The sequence below is a fragment of the Theobroma cacao genome, chromosome 9, assembly GCF_053813885.1.
Source record: "Theobroma cacao isolate CCN51 chromosome 9, ASM5381388v1, whole genome shotgun sequence".
Classification (NCBI taxonomy): Eukaryota; Viridiplantae; Streptophyta; class Magnoliopsida; order Malvales; family Malvaceae; genus Theobroma; species Theobroma cacao.
In genome coordinates this window covers 42920986-42937822 of record NC_142647.1, presented here as the reverse complement: position 1 = coordinate 42937822, position 16837 = coordinate 42920986, and the positions used below count along the sequence as shown (strand labels likewise).

At 33.2% G+C, this 16837-nt stretch overlaps 1 protein-coding gene across 1 annotated transcript; it reads left to right on the top strand.

Moving 5' to 3' along the window:
• The first annotated feature begins 510 nt into the window (after window positions 1-510).
• LOC18589995 (DUF4228 domain protein) lies at window positions 511-1424 on the top strand. Its single transcript, XM_007015235.3, has one exon. The coding sequence runs from the start codon at window positions 609-611 to the stop codon at window positions 1212-1214; it is 606 nt and encodes a 201-aa protein (XP_007015297.1). The 5' UTR covers window positions 511-608; the 3' UTR covers window positions 1215-1424.
• Window positions 1425-16837: the final 15413 nt, after the last annotated feature.

The window sequence follows — 16837 nt, the reverse complement described above, 5'->3', positions numbered from 1 at the left end:
ATAAAAAATTTGATAAATGTCAAATTCTAAAAACAAGCATTTAGCCTTAATTTAATTATAAACTTTACAATATTTTTACCATATTAGTATCATTGTTGAAATCATATCTAATTTTTAGTTTTGATGAAAGGGGAGGATTCAAGAAAGGGAAATACATGCGTATTATATATATCTACCATGCATGGGGCCAAAGGTTTTGGCGTTTATATATTGTTTTTTTTATAACAAAAAACTATATATATAAGTTTACTAATAAACTTTAAGTTTACAAATGGTAAACAAAGATCGAGTTTGCGGCAAAGGTAAATTGAGGTGAGTTTTGGATTAGTTGAAATAAGGAAGTGTAATAAATTTTTAAGGAGACGCACACCCACTTGATATTGAGAGAGGGCGAGAGATAGTTTTCAAAGCCGGCATTGCTGACCACCGACCCCGTCGAACTCTACAAGAGAACAAACATGGACTTTATCCAAGTCAATCCCTTCCCCTTCTCTCGGATATAAATATAACCCTTCCTCTTGTTTGTTTTCTCTTATGTATGCAACCAACGCCAACTGTAGAATCTTTGCCTTTCCCTTTGTTGTTAGATCATCTCTCTCTCTGATCCTATGGGCAATTCAATATCTCCATGTTTCCATCCTAATTCAAGGTCTTTGGTGAAGCTAATCTTCTGGGAAGGAAACACAAGAATCCTAACGGGAAAGCACATCGCCGGCGAGGTCATGTTTGAGTTCCCGGACAGGATGGTTTGCCATGCAGACTCTTTCTTCATTGGTCACCCCATCCCAGCTTTAGGCATAGACGACGAGCTCATGCCGGGTCAAACCTACTTTGTTCTTCCACTCGATCGCTTTGCTTGCAATGTCTTGTCGGCCTCTTCTCTCGCTGCCTTAAACTCCAGCCCTAAACCTTCTCCAATCAACTTTGGCGACTGCCCTTTTGAGTATATCAAAGGGTCCAATGGTAGGGTTTTGATCAAGGTGGTGCCTGAGTTTATAACAAGGTTGATTAATAGAAGTAGAGAAGAAGAAATTGGGAGCCCTGGTAATAGTTTTCTTTGCAGCACGCCGGAGTTGAAGAAGCATTACGAGATGCTTGTTGGGTCTAAAGAACAAGTTTGGTCGCCTAAACTTGAGACCATCTCGGAGTATAAAATCAGGTTTTCACCCTGCAGGTTCATAGGGTTGGAGTGGAAACAAAAGGAGAAGCAATAGTGATTTAATTCCTAATTAATCATTGCCTATAGGTAAAGATGTTTCCATTGAAGGTGGAAGGAAAAAGACATTGATATAATTTTTACTTTAAGGTAGTAATGGTTTCCACTTGTTGTACAAACATGATCATAGCATTAATTTGTTGAGTGATTCGTGCCCTTTAACTGTTAATTCAAAGAAATGTTGAATATAGCTAGAGATTGTTCTAAATTTGTGGTCAACGATCAAAAATATCGATCTTAATTTTGCTTATAGTTTCATTCAATTCTTGAATTTTTCATCAATCTCCATGTAAATTTCCACTTTAATTGGTATAGATTCAGATATAGGGATGGAATTGGGCAAAAAATAATGGATTGACCAGAAGCCAGACGGAAGTTATCTTGCTGCCCTTTTTAGTTATCTGGGTTTCCTACATAGCAAGCCTTGTTGTGCCTATTCATATAATAGCGAGAGGAAACCTAAATCTATATTACAATGTATATGACAAATTAGAATTTTTTTGCCCAAACTAAAGCAAATGAAACTTCTGACTGTAGATTTATGATCAGTTTGTCATAAAGTGGACAAAATTGTTGTTTGTGTTTATTAGACATATGTGGATTAATGTTAATACTAAGAAGCAAAGAGGAACTAGCTCGGCAGTATATATATATATATATATATATATATTATAAGCCAACTATATGTGAGATAACACTTTATGCATTGAAAATTATTATCTTCTTGATATTGCCTTGATACTGCATTATAATAACGAAATCCAAACAAAACATAAGGAAATTATCTTGCTGCATCAATTTGAGTACTTCCATGCTCATGGAAGTTGTTGAAGTACAAGTGGGGAACAAGAGTCTATAATATTTTTGATTAGCCAACCAAGTAATTAAGCATGCGGAAGATCTGTTTAATGTGCGTACGTGTTGTCATCCTCTCTTATCTATTAAGCAATTCTATAAATCGGTTGTTATACCAATAAAATTTTCATAAAGAAATAGTTCAAACTGATGATCGTGAGAGCCCCATAGGATGCTTCCAATACCACAGAAAATTCAGGATTGATGTAGATGTCGGGAGGATGTATATATACGATGCAGTTGTTGGCTTCGTCGCTGACTTTTTTTGTTTGAAAGGCAATTGTATTGATAAGAATGGGAGGTGTAGGATTGCTACCCTATCAGGTTCCAAAGCTGGAGCCCTGTCCAAAAAATGCAGCATAGCAGACTAGCACATGACAAACACAGGCAATCTGTATGCAATTCACTAACAATCTATCAAACTGCCCAATACCACCTTACCATATTTAAAGGTCGGCAACATGAGCTAAACTGTCTCACAACAGAGCTAAACTTAGCGCTATACCTATACACGTATCAATGTACAAAAGGAGGCTACAAAAAACTGCCTCAGCTGTGCTAATTAAATTCACCTGCTTGCATTAATCCAAAGTTACTTTATCAGTAAATGAGAGGGGTGGTGGACTCCATCTTTAGCCAATTGATGAGCCATCATATTGGCTTCTATATGTATAGGTGATATTTCCCAGTAGCAGATCAGAGTTTTTGCACCTCTCAATTCTCTCTGGAAATCTTCAATTACAACCATTGTTTACCCAATCCACTCACCTAAGGTTTTTAAATGCATGTTTCCATAAATTAAACAATCAACCAAACCGACTTTGAAAGTTGAAAGTCTAAACCTTAGTTGATTGATTGTGTAATTTATGGAAAGTCCTGACACTTTTTGTGCATATAACTGATACAAGCCGACACTTCCGATACGAGTGCTGAGACAGTTTTGTACGTCTCCCACAAACCCTTGTTTCTTACTTGAAAACACTCCTAAATACAATGTGTTGACACTTTGAAGGTTTAACTGGGAGAGACAAATCCAAGCTACACAATCACAATGTGTACCTCTTCAACTTGACTTCATTTCCTCGAGCCAAAATCTTTGTCCCAAAATTTCTTTAATTCCTTTTTCCTACCAAGCACGTGCACCTCCCAATGGGTCACTAAAGTTTCCTTCAGAAATACCATATTGAGCATAGAACCAAACTTATTACCTTGCCCTTGCCTTGTAACACCCAAAATATGCAATCGTTCTACATTTACATTAATTTACTACCCCTCAGCTAAACTAAACTTGAGAACTATATTTTGATGTTCATTGGAAAAAACTTGATGAATTAATTATCGTTTTTTTTAACTTATAATTAAGTGTCTATTCTTTCAAGGCGTAATAATAACACATAGTGAAAACTCAATCCACAATAACTTAAAACAAATTCAAGGATTACCGATTCATAGTTTCATAACAAATTATGGTTCCCAATTAGACATGTTAAAAGGTTATCCGAGTCAAAACTATTAGAAGTAACCCCTCTTTGTTGATCCATCCAACTTGCTCTTCACCTCTATTCCCAACCAAAAATATATCATCTAAGAACTCTTGTTCTTGGTGGAAGGCCAAGGCTGAGCTAGACTTAAAAATAAGATTTCCTACATCTTTTCCGTCGCATTTCTTGATGAAAATAAGCTAAATATTTGATATTGCTGGTTTGTTCCAAGAGTAAGAAATCGAAAAGGTTTGGACATTGCAGGTCCGTTTGACAGACGATTCTGCCAGCCAACAAAGCAAAAAACCCAATTGAAAAATAGCGAAGGCCCATAGAATATCTTCTTCCCGGCCCTGTCCCAAATGGAAGATGCTCATACTTATGACCAAAAAAGAAGGGAAACATTCTTTCATAATCAATTAAACAACATGTACAGTTGGAGACCCATTCTTCCAAATTCCAAATAGCAATTGGTATTAAGGTTCATAAAAAGATAAAAAGCAAGGAAGGCTTGACCGTGTTTCATACGTGGGAACATATACAGGACAGGATCCTATCACATTTTTACAGCCGGGTGATTTAGTACTAGTAGTAGATAAGGCTAAGAAGACTTAGAGGGTCCAAACTCAGCAAAAAGTGTTCTACTTTTTCAGTTTAAGTCACCCAGACCCTGAATCCTTAGGCTGGGGAGAGGAGCTAGGGGGGCCGATTTGTTTCCTCCAAAGCTTTGCCAATCACCATCACCTGTAAAAGGCAAGCAAAAAGCAAATTGTAGCAATAGATACATGATTCTGGGGACAGCAGCCTATTCACTTAGGGGGGGACCATTCTATTCTATATTATACAAACACAAAAAGCCCAAAAATATTTTGTCACCTTTTTCCCTTATTTTTGGCCCAAACTTGTTATCCTAGGGCCCAAACTTGTTTCATTTGTTACACTCAACACAAGAGGTGGACAAGAGTTTAAAAACATGTTTATGTTGTCCTCTTTCTCTTTGAAGGTAAATACAAAATTCTCCGAACACATGTGCTGGATGGGATAATATTATTAGTCTGTCCCACCTGATTTGATAATAAAATTTATTAGTGGAAGTTGAATTTACTCTGTTGCATGTGAACCATAGTTCCTACAATATAACTGCTTAGGATGACCTTAAATTTAGCCCAAAATTTTCTTCTGCAGCCCAAGTGGGTAGGTCATGTGGCCCTATAAAGAAGCAGAGACCTATGTAAAGTGACTTCACCTTTGTTCTAGGCTTTCCCTAATACTCACTGAAACACTGCAAGTTCCATAAACTCAGTTGTCTCTTCAGTAACTTCCGACAAAGCTTATCACACGTGGCAAATACCCATTTTGTTCCTTTGATTTTAGAAAGAAGAAATATAAAAATGGGGAAAACTCCCCAAAAAATAGTTAAAAAATGAAGAATTGTGGAGTTTAAGGAGAATGTGGGTATAGGATAAGTGGGAGAGAGAGAGAGAGAAGGGCCAGGGTTATTTTTCCTTCTTGTGTAGAGTTGGACCCCTTTTCGTCTTACAGAAAGTATAAAATTCCCAGATCTGGAACGACCGTCCGTGACTCACCCTCTGCCCGATGGACCCGTATAAAACTGACACGTGTCATACTATATTGCCCTACTGCCACTGACGATTTTCCTAGGTCTCACTTTTTGCAGTCTTGCTCCAAAATCCAACACTAACACCCATATTACTATCACCAACCTCACCCATTTCCCACGCGCCAACTTTTCCCCTTGTTTTTTTCTACTAGTTTTATAAATAATAAAAAACCATCCGTGATTTATTCTCTTTTAATATTTTATTATTTTGTACTTTTTATTAAATTTTTTATTTCATTAAATTAATATTATAATAAAATAAAAACTAAACCATTCTTTAAAATTTTATAAAATAAAGTTAACTATATTAAATAAAACAATAATAAAAATAAACATATAATGACTGTCAAATTTAAAATTTCAAAATAAACTCATCCTACCTTAAACCATAATTTTTAAAAAAAAATATAGTGAGAAGATTTGACTATCCAACCATTGCTCATTTAATTTCGCCTACAAAATGAGTTGCCATAATATTACAAATAAGTAAAACTAAGCTCAACTATAAATCTTGACTCACCCTTAACCTCTAATAGTTAAGAATGTCATTTGCGCAGCCAAAATAATCGAAAATTATTGAAAAACAATAAATGGATGTCATATCAATGTTGAGTTAAAGTACAAAACAAAAATAGAATACCCTTTTCATCTTATTTTTGTGGTTATTTGATTTTCAAAGAGATTAAAGAAATGTTTAAATTTTAAAATTTTTATATGAAAATTTAGACAGACATTCAGTACTACTCAAATCTTTAAAAAATAAATTAGTAAACAGCACTTTTACAAAAACAATTGTATCATTTCGTCTTGAAAAAAAAGTTTAAATTTATTAAACTATTTAAAATAATAAATCAAATCTATTTTAAATATTCGAATGAGTGTGATATGATTATTATATTTTCTTAATATGATTTAAAATTGATGAAACGTTAAAGGGTGAAAAACAATTGGTGACAAATTAAGAAAATATTTTTATAAAATATTTTAATGAGATTAAAAAAGTACAGTGGAAAGTGGAACATTGTGATCGTTAAAAAGTAAACGATAAAGTTCATCTGATTAAAAAAATAAATTAATATTAATTGATTTGTTAATATGTGTTATTAAGAAGCAAAAGCGCGTGGCGGGGATGAATTGCGAGTGAGATTGAGGGGAAGGCAGCGAAAGAAAACAAAAAGTACGGAAAAGAGGGAGAGAGGGAGATCTCGCGGGTTTTGTTGAGCCGGTGGTCATGTGCCCAGGGCTCGAGGCAAAACCTACATTTCATTAAACAACAAAAAAGTTAAACCCATCACCTACATTAACCTCGGCATGTGCACCCCTACAACCTACTCGTCTTTGCCCCCTACATTCAAACTAGATCTGGGCTGTAATACAATATCACCACGGCTTTTCACTTTGCACCCAACCTTCCCTGTAACGCGTGTCCTACACGAATAATTCCATAAACAACAAAACTTTGTGCGTGGATTTCACCCGAAGGAGTGAAGGGGTTGGGGCCAGGGGGGGCAAGGAATGATGGCAGATAGAGGGAGAAAGCTAGATAATGGGGGATTCAGGCAGGCAGGCAGGGAGTTTCTGAGAGCGCCGCTTTCCTTTTTCGAAGAAAAAGGTGGTTAGGTGTTGTGTGATGTATAGGGTTGTGGGGGAAACTGTGCCGTGGGAGATAGAGAGAGAAGCTTTTGCCTGTCTTCTCTGTCGCCACTTTCTCGCTCCGTTTACTTTGATCACTGTTTTCTACAACTTCCCTTCTTCTTCTTCTTCTTCTTCTTCTTCTGCCTCGGTAAAGTCATCATCAATTATGCCTGCCTCCCCCACTCCCCCCCTTTGCCTTTTGTTTTTGCTTCAGCAATGTTACGTTATGCCCTTCAAAATCCAATGTCTAAGCCACGCCTTCCGTCCACCTTCTCTCTCTCTCTCTCTCTCTCTCTCTCTCTCTCTGCTTGCCATGGCCCGGAATCATATGAGCCCTTCCAACTTCCGCGATGGACCAACTACTTCGTGTCCGGTGAAGGGCCCAGGCTCTTTACTCCCTAGGGCATAGCCCATATTGGGACTTTACAAGTACGTTTCTTGTGGCCTAGCCTAACACGACAACCTGTTTAGCATTAATCAGATCCGACCCTACTTTTTCAATTTTATTTCATTTTTTTATTAAAAAAAATTCGAAATAGACTGACTAAAGCCTCCCTACCAAATTGAATGTATAGCTTAATTGGACCTTGTTTTTTAGTTCTTTGGATGATTAACATTTTTATTTCAATATATTGTACTAGTGATTAAAATCTCACTGGTAACTTATGTATATCATTGTAATGCATAAATTTACTATCAATAATTTAAAAAAATCATGTCAATTGACTTATAAGACACACATCAACTCCATCATATCGTCCAAACAATGACATTGTTTTTTGCAATACCACATTGTTCAAATTCAGGTGCACCGATGAGAGGAAGAATTAACCAAGAATATATTAGGTTTTGAGATATTGGAAAGGGTTGTCATTAAGGGAAATTTTTTCTCTTAAGCATAACAGAACTTTGTTGTTAAAAACAATTACTTTTCTTTAAGTATGCTACTAGCTAGATTTCATTGATGAGGTAGAGAAGTGAGTATATTTTCGGACGAAATGACAAAAGAAAAAAAAACCTCAATCTTCCTTTATCTTTACAAACAAATTATTACCTCTTTCTTCCCCATTTAATAATATTTAATTATTTTGAACATGGGTTGATTTGTAGTTTCATAGGAGTTTGTAGCATTGATTTCATTCAAAGCATACTCGATTTACATAGGAATACTAAATTATACTTAAAGAATGCAAAACGGAAACGTTTGAGGATGATCATACTTAATAAGATAGTATAAGGAATTGATTATTAGTTTATAAATAAATATCTTAACAAGATACGTCACAATTTTCTGAATTCTGTTTATGAAACTTAAAGAGTTACGTGATAAATGTATAAAATAATATGGATTTTTTCATTTAATTTAATAAAAAATGTAATAGTAAGATCATAATATGCTATTTTTTTAATATAATTATTGAATAAGCTGAAGATGGATTTCTACTGTAAGATAAAAGCGTTGAGGTGCATGAACGTGACCTTTTCTTTTGTGTGTTGTTTCGCCTTTTTACAGGAAAAGAAGATGATTTTTACCAGCCATTAGCAATTTGGATAACGTAAATTTAGGTGACGTGGAGAGACAATCGTCATGGTCGGTGATTAATTAATGTTAACTAATAATGGGATTAGGGAAAGATCTAAAAAGAAACCTGTTTGCACGTGACACAGACAAACGAAACTTTCTGTTATTTCAAAAATTAAAAGAGAGAAAACATAACAAAAATAATTAATAAAAAAGTAATAATAAATTAAAAGAAAAGAGAGAGTAAGGACCACGGCAAGGACAGGGCACGGTGCTCGAGGAGAGGAGATTTACATGCCCATCACCTATAAAATAATAATGTTAACATCTTTAATAACAATAAACAAAAATAATTGCAAATAATATTATTAAAATAATTAATTTTAACTAATAATAGAGGGACAGCCCTACCTAAATTTACGGAGGTGGCGTGTTGCCTCAGCCCAGCAGTACAAATTGATTGGGCTCCACCTTAATCTCTTCTCCCTCCAATTATTTTCCCTCCCAACAAGCCTATTCTTTTTAACTTTCTCCAATTTAATTATCATTCTTTATATTTTCCTCCAATCCATACTAAGTTATTGGGATTCATTTTTTCTTCTACCTTCGAATTCCATGTATGGAAATAACCTTATTCCGTTGTATAAATCTTATCTTATTTTCCTCAATCTGTATTCTAATACTACTTTAATTATATTTTAATTGGTAAAATATCTCCATTAAAAAAGTGATCGATAACCATTAATATTATTTATGGAGCTTGTTTAATGCATGTTTTTTTAACTAAATTAAGAGATAAGGAATTTAAATTTAGATTTAAAAATATATATATTAATTACATCTAATATTATCGCTGGAGATAGAGTGCTAGACTCAAAAAACTTGGTTCCACTTTTTATCATAGGCCTTTCATGCAATCAATGATGGAGTGAATCGGAGCCAATAGCAGTAACCCAATAATGGCCAAGCACGGTCATTGTCATAAATATATAACAAAATTAATTTTCGATTAATTTTTTTACTCAAAAGTAAAAGCTTTACCCGACTCACTCTTCATCATTTGAATCAGTTGAATTAAACTTAACGTATTTTTCTTAATTTGTGTTGTGTTTGAAACAAATATTTTAAAAATTAAAAATTCAAATTATGATTTGACAAACGAAAAGTACGATTTGCTTTCATCTAAACTAAAAGCGTCGGCATTTACTTTTGACTTTTTTAATTATTTTTGCTTGTATACGTTTTTTTTTTTTTTAAATCAACTAATAAGAGTCTGAAGTGTATAAAGAAAGAGAAATGTAATTTGTTTTTTTTTAATGTTAAACTTGTAAAATTTATCTAAGAGGAAAAGGAATATGGCTGATGTGCAACAAATAAGACATTGCCTTTCAAACCATAGACAAAAGAGGATTGAAAGTAAGCATGGACAACTGGTGCAAGAAAAAAAGAAGCAAGCATGGACGAGAATATAAACTATATTATGAGGAACGATACATTTGCGGAGTTAATATCATCAAGTTTGTTAGACGCAAAATGACATATTTCTTTTAGCCTTTTGAGATAGCTGTCTTTACTCTTCCCCGTGGGGGGGAGCTATCGTTTAAAGCCTACAAGTACAAACACCTTTGGGACACCATGTATGTATCCATCCCCTGAACAAGTAGGAAGCAATTCCTAAAGCATATCTTCCGATAGGCACCATGGTGGAAAGAGTGAGTCAAAGATGTAGAGTTATAAAGGGTCAATCTCTCTGGAGTCAGGTGTCGGCTGAGAGGATCTGCCCTCATATCTCATCATTTGTTTCTTCTAGTCATCATGTAGCTTTTTTAGTTTCGGTTTTTGAATAACTAATTGCCGCCTGGGTTAGATAACAAATGTGATATGGAAATAACCCTATCGTGTTAATGTTCTTCCCATAGAGAAGGAGCATAATTTTCCTTGAAAGCTGGACTAGACTTTCTTAATTTCTTATTAATTCAGCTACTATTTCTCTTTGCTGCCTTTTCTCGGTTGGAATGCAAATGAGCCTGAATCACTATCACCTCTATCTATGCTATATATCTCTAGTCTGATATTAACTCTTCACCTGCTGAAATACTTCATTTTATATATTTTAGCCTTTCCTTAGCTTATAATAGCTTTGCTCATTTTAACTTTTGTTTCACCTAGTTGAAAGTTTCTCCAATAAGCCTGTTCGGTGAGTTATACATTTCATAAAAAGAGGGATTATAAAACCAAAATATTAATAGTCATAATAAAATGCTTCATTTAATTGTTACTACTAGGGTTTTATTTTTTAAAATTTCATTGTAAAGTAAAAATCTAATATTATAAAACATAAATAGAAAAGATATCCTAGACACTGTTAGTAGTAATGAAAGGTTAAAATGTTTCGTACTAAAAACAAGAAAATTCTAAACATCCGGTTCCAATGATGGGGGTCTGGTACACTGAAAAAAGAAAAGGAAGGGAATTCGCTCATTTCAGTGCCCAGGGAACACAAACTGCCAGCATCTTGAATTATTACAGTCCAGTACCTGAACAAGACGTGGAGGCTATTAGCCTTAGGAATAATCCTCCTTACTCAAACTCATCAATTTTTTTTTCTTTTTTTTTTTTTTTTTTTTTAAGAAAACCATACTCCTGCATTCATTAACAATTAGGGAATGAAATTATTCCCAATCAAAAAGGCTACATCAAAGGCGAGACCAACTTATCTAGTGTATTGGTCGCTATTCTCTCACAATACAGCCGAGAACACCACACCAAGTTATAATAGTAATATTTGTTTGCTAAGTCAAGGAGATGGAAGAAGGAATATCTGACAACAAGAAAAGTCCCTAGAAAATATAGTTTTGTTTATATTTTTCATATGCTTTCTAGGTGTATAATTTTTCGTGAGTTGTGAATGTTATTATGGAAAAAATGAAAATTTGAATCATAAATTTTATTAATTTTTTAAAAAATTATATAATAATCATCATATCAAATTTGAATAATTTTTATTGGTTAAAAAAAAAAGTTTGAATTGTAATATAGCACTACGAAGGAGAAAGCATGTTGTTAACTCCAAAGAATCAAAGACTGAAAATCAAACTTATTAGATTAGCTTATTCATTGAGTATGTTTGAAATTTAAATTGTAGTTGCATATCAAGTTTATATTAATTCTGTCACTTGTTGTTTTTATAAGCACTACTTATATTCCAATTAAGCAATTACCTCTCAACTTGGTGATTATTAATCATTGGTTTTGCAACAAGTGCAAATTATCCAAACGGCCTAATGACACATTGACCATATTTTTGCACTTATATATTTCAAATTTTGTTAACAATTTCCTACAAACCCTAATTAAGGTGATATCAGAAAGAATGTTATAAGGGTACTTATTAAGATAACTATTTTTGGGATTGTTTTGAATAGGAAATAAGGGTAAAGAGATTTTGCATATGGCGACAAAGACAACACCTTGCAACAGGTATGGAATATGAAAATCATTGGTACTCAACTTTACCTAAACTTGACAACCATGAGGAATTTTTCATTTTCAGTATACATTCCTTTTGTGTTCATACCACATACCTGTATCATATGAGACATCACGATAGAAATGAGTAAGACATGTGCAATTCGTACATAAAAAATCTAGTCATAATATTGGTTGTTGGCTTCTTCCATGGCAGGACATGCTAAGTCATTGATTAGTTCCTCAATTTCCCCTTTTCTGCTTTCTACTTTGACAGATTCTGGTAATTATTTGATCAGTTTGTACCCATAGAATGCAATGTGTATAAGAGAGAGCAACGGTATAGATGGTGCAGCAGCACCCATGGTTCTGGACAAGCAAAATACAGAAAAAATTAAATAAATAAATAACCCAAGTTCCCAAGAGATGAAGAGAATGTCACAAATCACAAGAGAAAAGAAATTATAGAGGGTTAAGTAAAATATTCTGCTGAATTCTGTGATTCTCCAGTCCGTCTATTTATTTTATTTCTAATTCTCTTATTGGTTGATGGTGGAAACTGTGTGATGGTCAACCATGAACAGAGGATTGAACGGTGATGAGATATATCGTTTGACATTTTGGAGTGAACATTTGATGTGATTGGCAAGCTGGACTCCTTTTATGAATGTCCACATCTTCGAGTTTTTTTTTTTTTTTTATTTAAATATTTTTGCTGCCTTGCTAAACACAAAGAGGAGAATCCTTTGCTTTTGACTAAATCTTTCAAAAACAGCTCATTCTTTCACATGGATTGATTTTGTTACAATTTTGAATCATTTGAAATGGGACTCATGTTCAAATCATTTTATGTTGCATTCCGAAAAGCTAATTAGTACCAAGATCAATTTGCCAATGTATAACTCTTCAAACATAATTTTATTCATATTCAAACGTAGATTTTTTTATTATATATATTAACTAAAACATATGAGGGAAAATATAGTCATTCAAATTTAAATATCTTAATTTTATCCCTTATTTTTAAATTAAATTGTACATAACTATCCCTTATTTTTAAATTAAATTGTACATAACTAGATAAGGGAGCTAGCAAGTTTATAAATATTCCCTGTTGTCATTTGTAAAACATACAAGTTTGAGAATAAACATTTCTTTTTTCCTTCAAATTATCTTCTCTTCCTTTCTCTCTTACTTTTTTATAAATTTCGAGATTGATTTGAGGTCAATATATTACATATTTCAAAATTCAAAATCAAACAAAGTTAAATTAAAGTTTCGATATGTGAAAATTATTCATTAATCTCATTCTATTAATTAAATATTAAAACTTAAAATTTTAGTTTCAAATTTTAATTATAGGGTACCCTCTTGAAAATACACATATTCAAAATTTGATAAAATTTTTCTTTTTTTCCACACTTTTATATGCAATAATTATACTTAATAGTAAAAAAAAAAACTAGAAAAACATGTAGAGTATTGATGGAGAGAAAAATATGTTTGACAATATTGTTTAAAGTCCATGACTCATAGTGTGTGAAATGCTAATACATGAGATTGACGGGATGCTTGCTTGACATTTGTATTTCTTGTCTAGCTTGATTTCTTGCATGTGCATGTCTAAATTCTTCTTTTTCCTAATTAATAGAATCGAACTCCACCTAAATTATATATATATATATATATATATATATATAGCATAAGTAATTCAGGCTTATCTCAATCATCAACCTTGAAATTGTCGAAATTGAAGCAGTTAAGTTGAGGCGTCGGGAATTTGAATACATACTCTAATAGATGTCACATCCCTCTAATGAATTCGTTTAACATTGAGTTCAAAAATGATTAATTAACGTGCTTATATAAATAAATATATATATTATGTTATGATTGGACAGCGTCTCCAAATCAAGTTTATTAATTGGGAACAATTAAGTGTTAATTAAACACAAAACATGATTTGACATGTTTAATGTCGAAATGATTTCGTGGGTTTTATGTTCCCACGTGCTCATAAAGCGAAAGAAAAGATGTTATTATAGCTATTAGATGTGCCCTAACTATGATTTGTGTTTATTAATTAACAAGATTCTAAGTTGAATCATAATCCTGCTCCCACCTAAACATTCATACAAGCAAACATTAATATGTACACATATATTGTTTGTTTCTTTATATATATATATATATAGAGAGAGAGAGAGAGAGAGAGAGAGAGAGAGAGAGAGAGCATAATAAAATTGTAAAGTGGGTATCCTTTTGATTTGATTCTTACATCTAATTGCTTGCTTACATATGCAAGATATTGAAATTGTGAATAATTTGTAAAAGGTTATAAAAATGTCACTTCTTACCAAATAAATGAAAATAAAAAATGTCCATAATTAGTATTCCAATTTAAGTTATCACATATTTCAATTGAACAAGTAATTAATAAGAAATTATATACATACGAAATAGAAAGAAAGAGATGGGAGAGACTAGTGGGTCATGCCCTAGATCATAATCTTTTGAGGATGCTCTAAAGGCTCTAGATGAAGTTACACTTGACATTGACATGTATGAAAGACAATTAAAACCAAAAAAAAAAAAAGAAAGAAAAATCCTTAAGAGGCTAGCTACATGCCTTATCAGATGCTCCAAAATTGAGCCACTTCACTTATGAATTATGACATATAATATATCAAAATTTGTTGTAAAAATGGACCCCTTTGATCTTGCCATTGCAATCAATCGTTCTTTTTTGTCTTTTTGCTTTCGATAGAACAATTGGAATCATCTTTAATCAAGCCTACTAGCTCGTGCTTGGACAGGACTTGATCTTTTGCCAATTCTATCCTTAACTTTTATTTGGACAATATATATATAAAAAAAAGCAAATCCACAAAAAATGTTCCAAGAAAAGGACAGTTGGATTATGACTTATGAATCCCAGTGTAAATATATAGAGGGAAGAAATACAAAACACAAAACAATATCAACTTCGTGTCTTTCGTCAATTCAAATCTTGATTGACATTTAACTAATTCAACTTTAATATGTATAATTTAGTGACAGAGAGAAGATGGTGGCATCACTTTTTTAATTTTTGATTTTTTTTTGTTATTATATGTATAAAATTTGATATTCTTTAACTAAATCTTGTATCATTACACCACTTGCACCACTCTTTGGAAAAAATGAAGAAAAATTTTAAGACCCAATTAACAATATCAAACTTCATATCTTTTTTTACATCCTAAGCTTATTGGAAGGAGGCAAAGTTTTGATCATCCTTCACTTTTTTTCATTCTTTTCTGCCAACCATAAGAGAGGTTATATACATATAAATATAAAGCTTGATATATAATTATCATTAAATAATCGGCATTCCAAGGAAAAAGGATGTTTCCTCATGATGATTTAATTTCGTTGATAGGGAAATTCTCTCTTCATAATTTTTTTTTACCATTCAAAATCGTTGGGTTGTACCTTGTTTATTAATTAGGATTAGGAGGCAATTCATCCTCTAATGAGCTAAGCCGAAAAGGAAAACCCTAGCCTTTATAGCTTGGGTTGGGATCGTATCCGTTGGGCAAAAGATGTACGAGTCCATTTGCATGTAAATTAACAAATTGTCCTGGACAAAAAAGCTAGCATTTCACTTGATAAAAAGAAAAAAAAAAAGGAGTGAGAGGAAAGAAAATTATTTCTTAATTCTATAGGCGATGTTAAGATATTTCATCCATCTGCTGCTTTCCATACATTAAAAAGCCAAACCATTTTTTCTTTTTGCGTACAAATAAAAAAATAACCATTTGATATTAAAGAATTTTTTTTCCTTTGTTTCTGACTTATAATTTAATCCATTGCATTTCATTGATGATGAGATTCGCAATCTTGAGTGATTACACCAAATGTTCTTGCATGGTGGCAAATCTTCTTAGGCCTTTGGTACATGTACCAGAATCTTAACTTAAGCAAGGTTTAATGTAATGATGTCAACTTTCTTAGAATGTTTTGCCTTTTTCTTTTTAAATCTTTTAATCAAGACATGAATTTTGAAGCATCTAATACGTACATAAATCTACAATCATTAAGGAGAGACAAGCTCTTAGCGTATATAGAGAAAATCAGGGATTGAATCACTTAGGAAAAGGATTCCTTATGGGTGCAATAATTATAATATGTAATAAGTTTCATTTAAAGAAGAAGTAAGATTGGAGGAGCAGTGCTTTTCCATACCCAAAAAACACACTCAAATGTGGGAGAGACTTAAATACAAGTGCTTTCCAAATCTCTCAACACTTTGAGAGAGATGGGGTGGGGAGGGGGGCGGGCGTGCTTTGAAAAGGAGAGACTTTGGCACACGCTTACATGGTGTGTCTATGAAAATGGGAGGGTGAAGTGATTGGGGGAGGGAGAGGTGAGGGAGATTCGGGGCCCCAAAGGCACAAGCCGAAGTGTGCTAATTAAAGAGGGGGCCAAGCAAGCCGACGAGCTTTTCTTTCTCCCCATTCACGAGCCCCTAGCCATCAAGTTTCTTTTGCCTTGTTAGTCTTATTAACAAAAGCAAACCCCACCTAATCTTGCCCTTGGGATGTGACTCTAATTAAGATCAATATTCCCGAGTGTGGTGTTAATGACTTGTTGCTCTTTCCTTTCCTTTTCTTTTAGCCAATTACTACTATACTTTTTCAATCATCATTCATTGCAAAAGAAATTATTATCATGTATTTTGCAACAAAATACCCTTTGGAAACTATTTATGTTCTTGTCTAACCAAATTCCATTAGTCACTTCATTTAGTTTAAACTTTTTATAGAGAATTCCACTTCATATTGCCACCACAAGTACTATACGAATTAATTAACTTTTATTAATTGAATTATTCAATGCGTACATACATTTATTTAATATAATTTAATTTCCATGTACAAAACTTTGACTTTGGCAGAGATGAAGAGTTTTTTTTTTTTGTTTTGCTTCTATCTACATCAGACTCGAAGAAGGACGTGTATAACCGTACAACTGACCTTATATTTCCTCCCAGCGGC

Bases quoted from the DNA above. Each gene is read 5' to 3' on its own strand.
- LOC18589995 (XM_007015235.3), top strand. From the start codon at position 609: ATGGGCAATTCAATATCTCCATGTTTCCATCCTAATTCAAGGTCTTTG.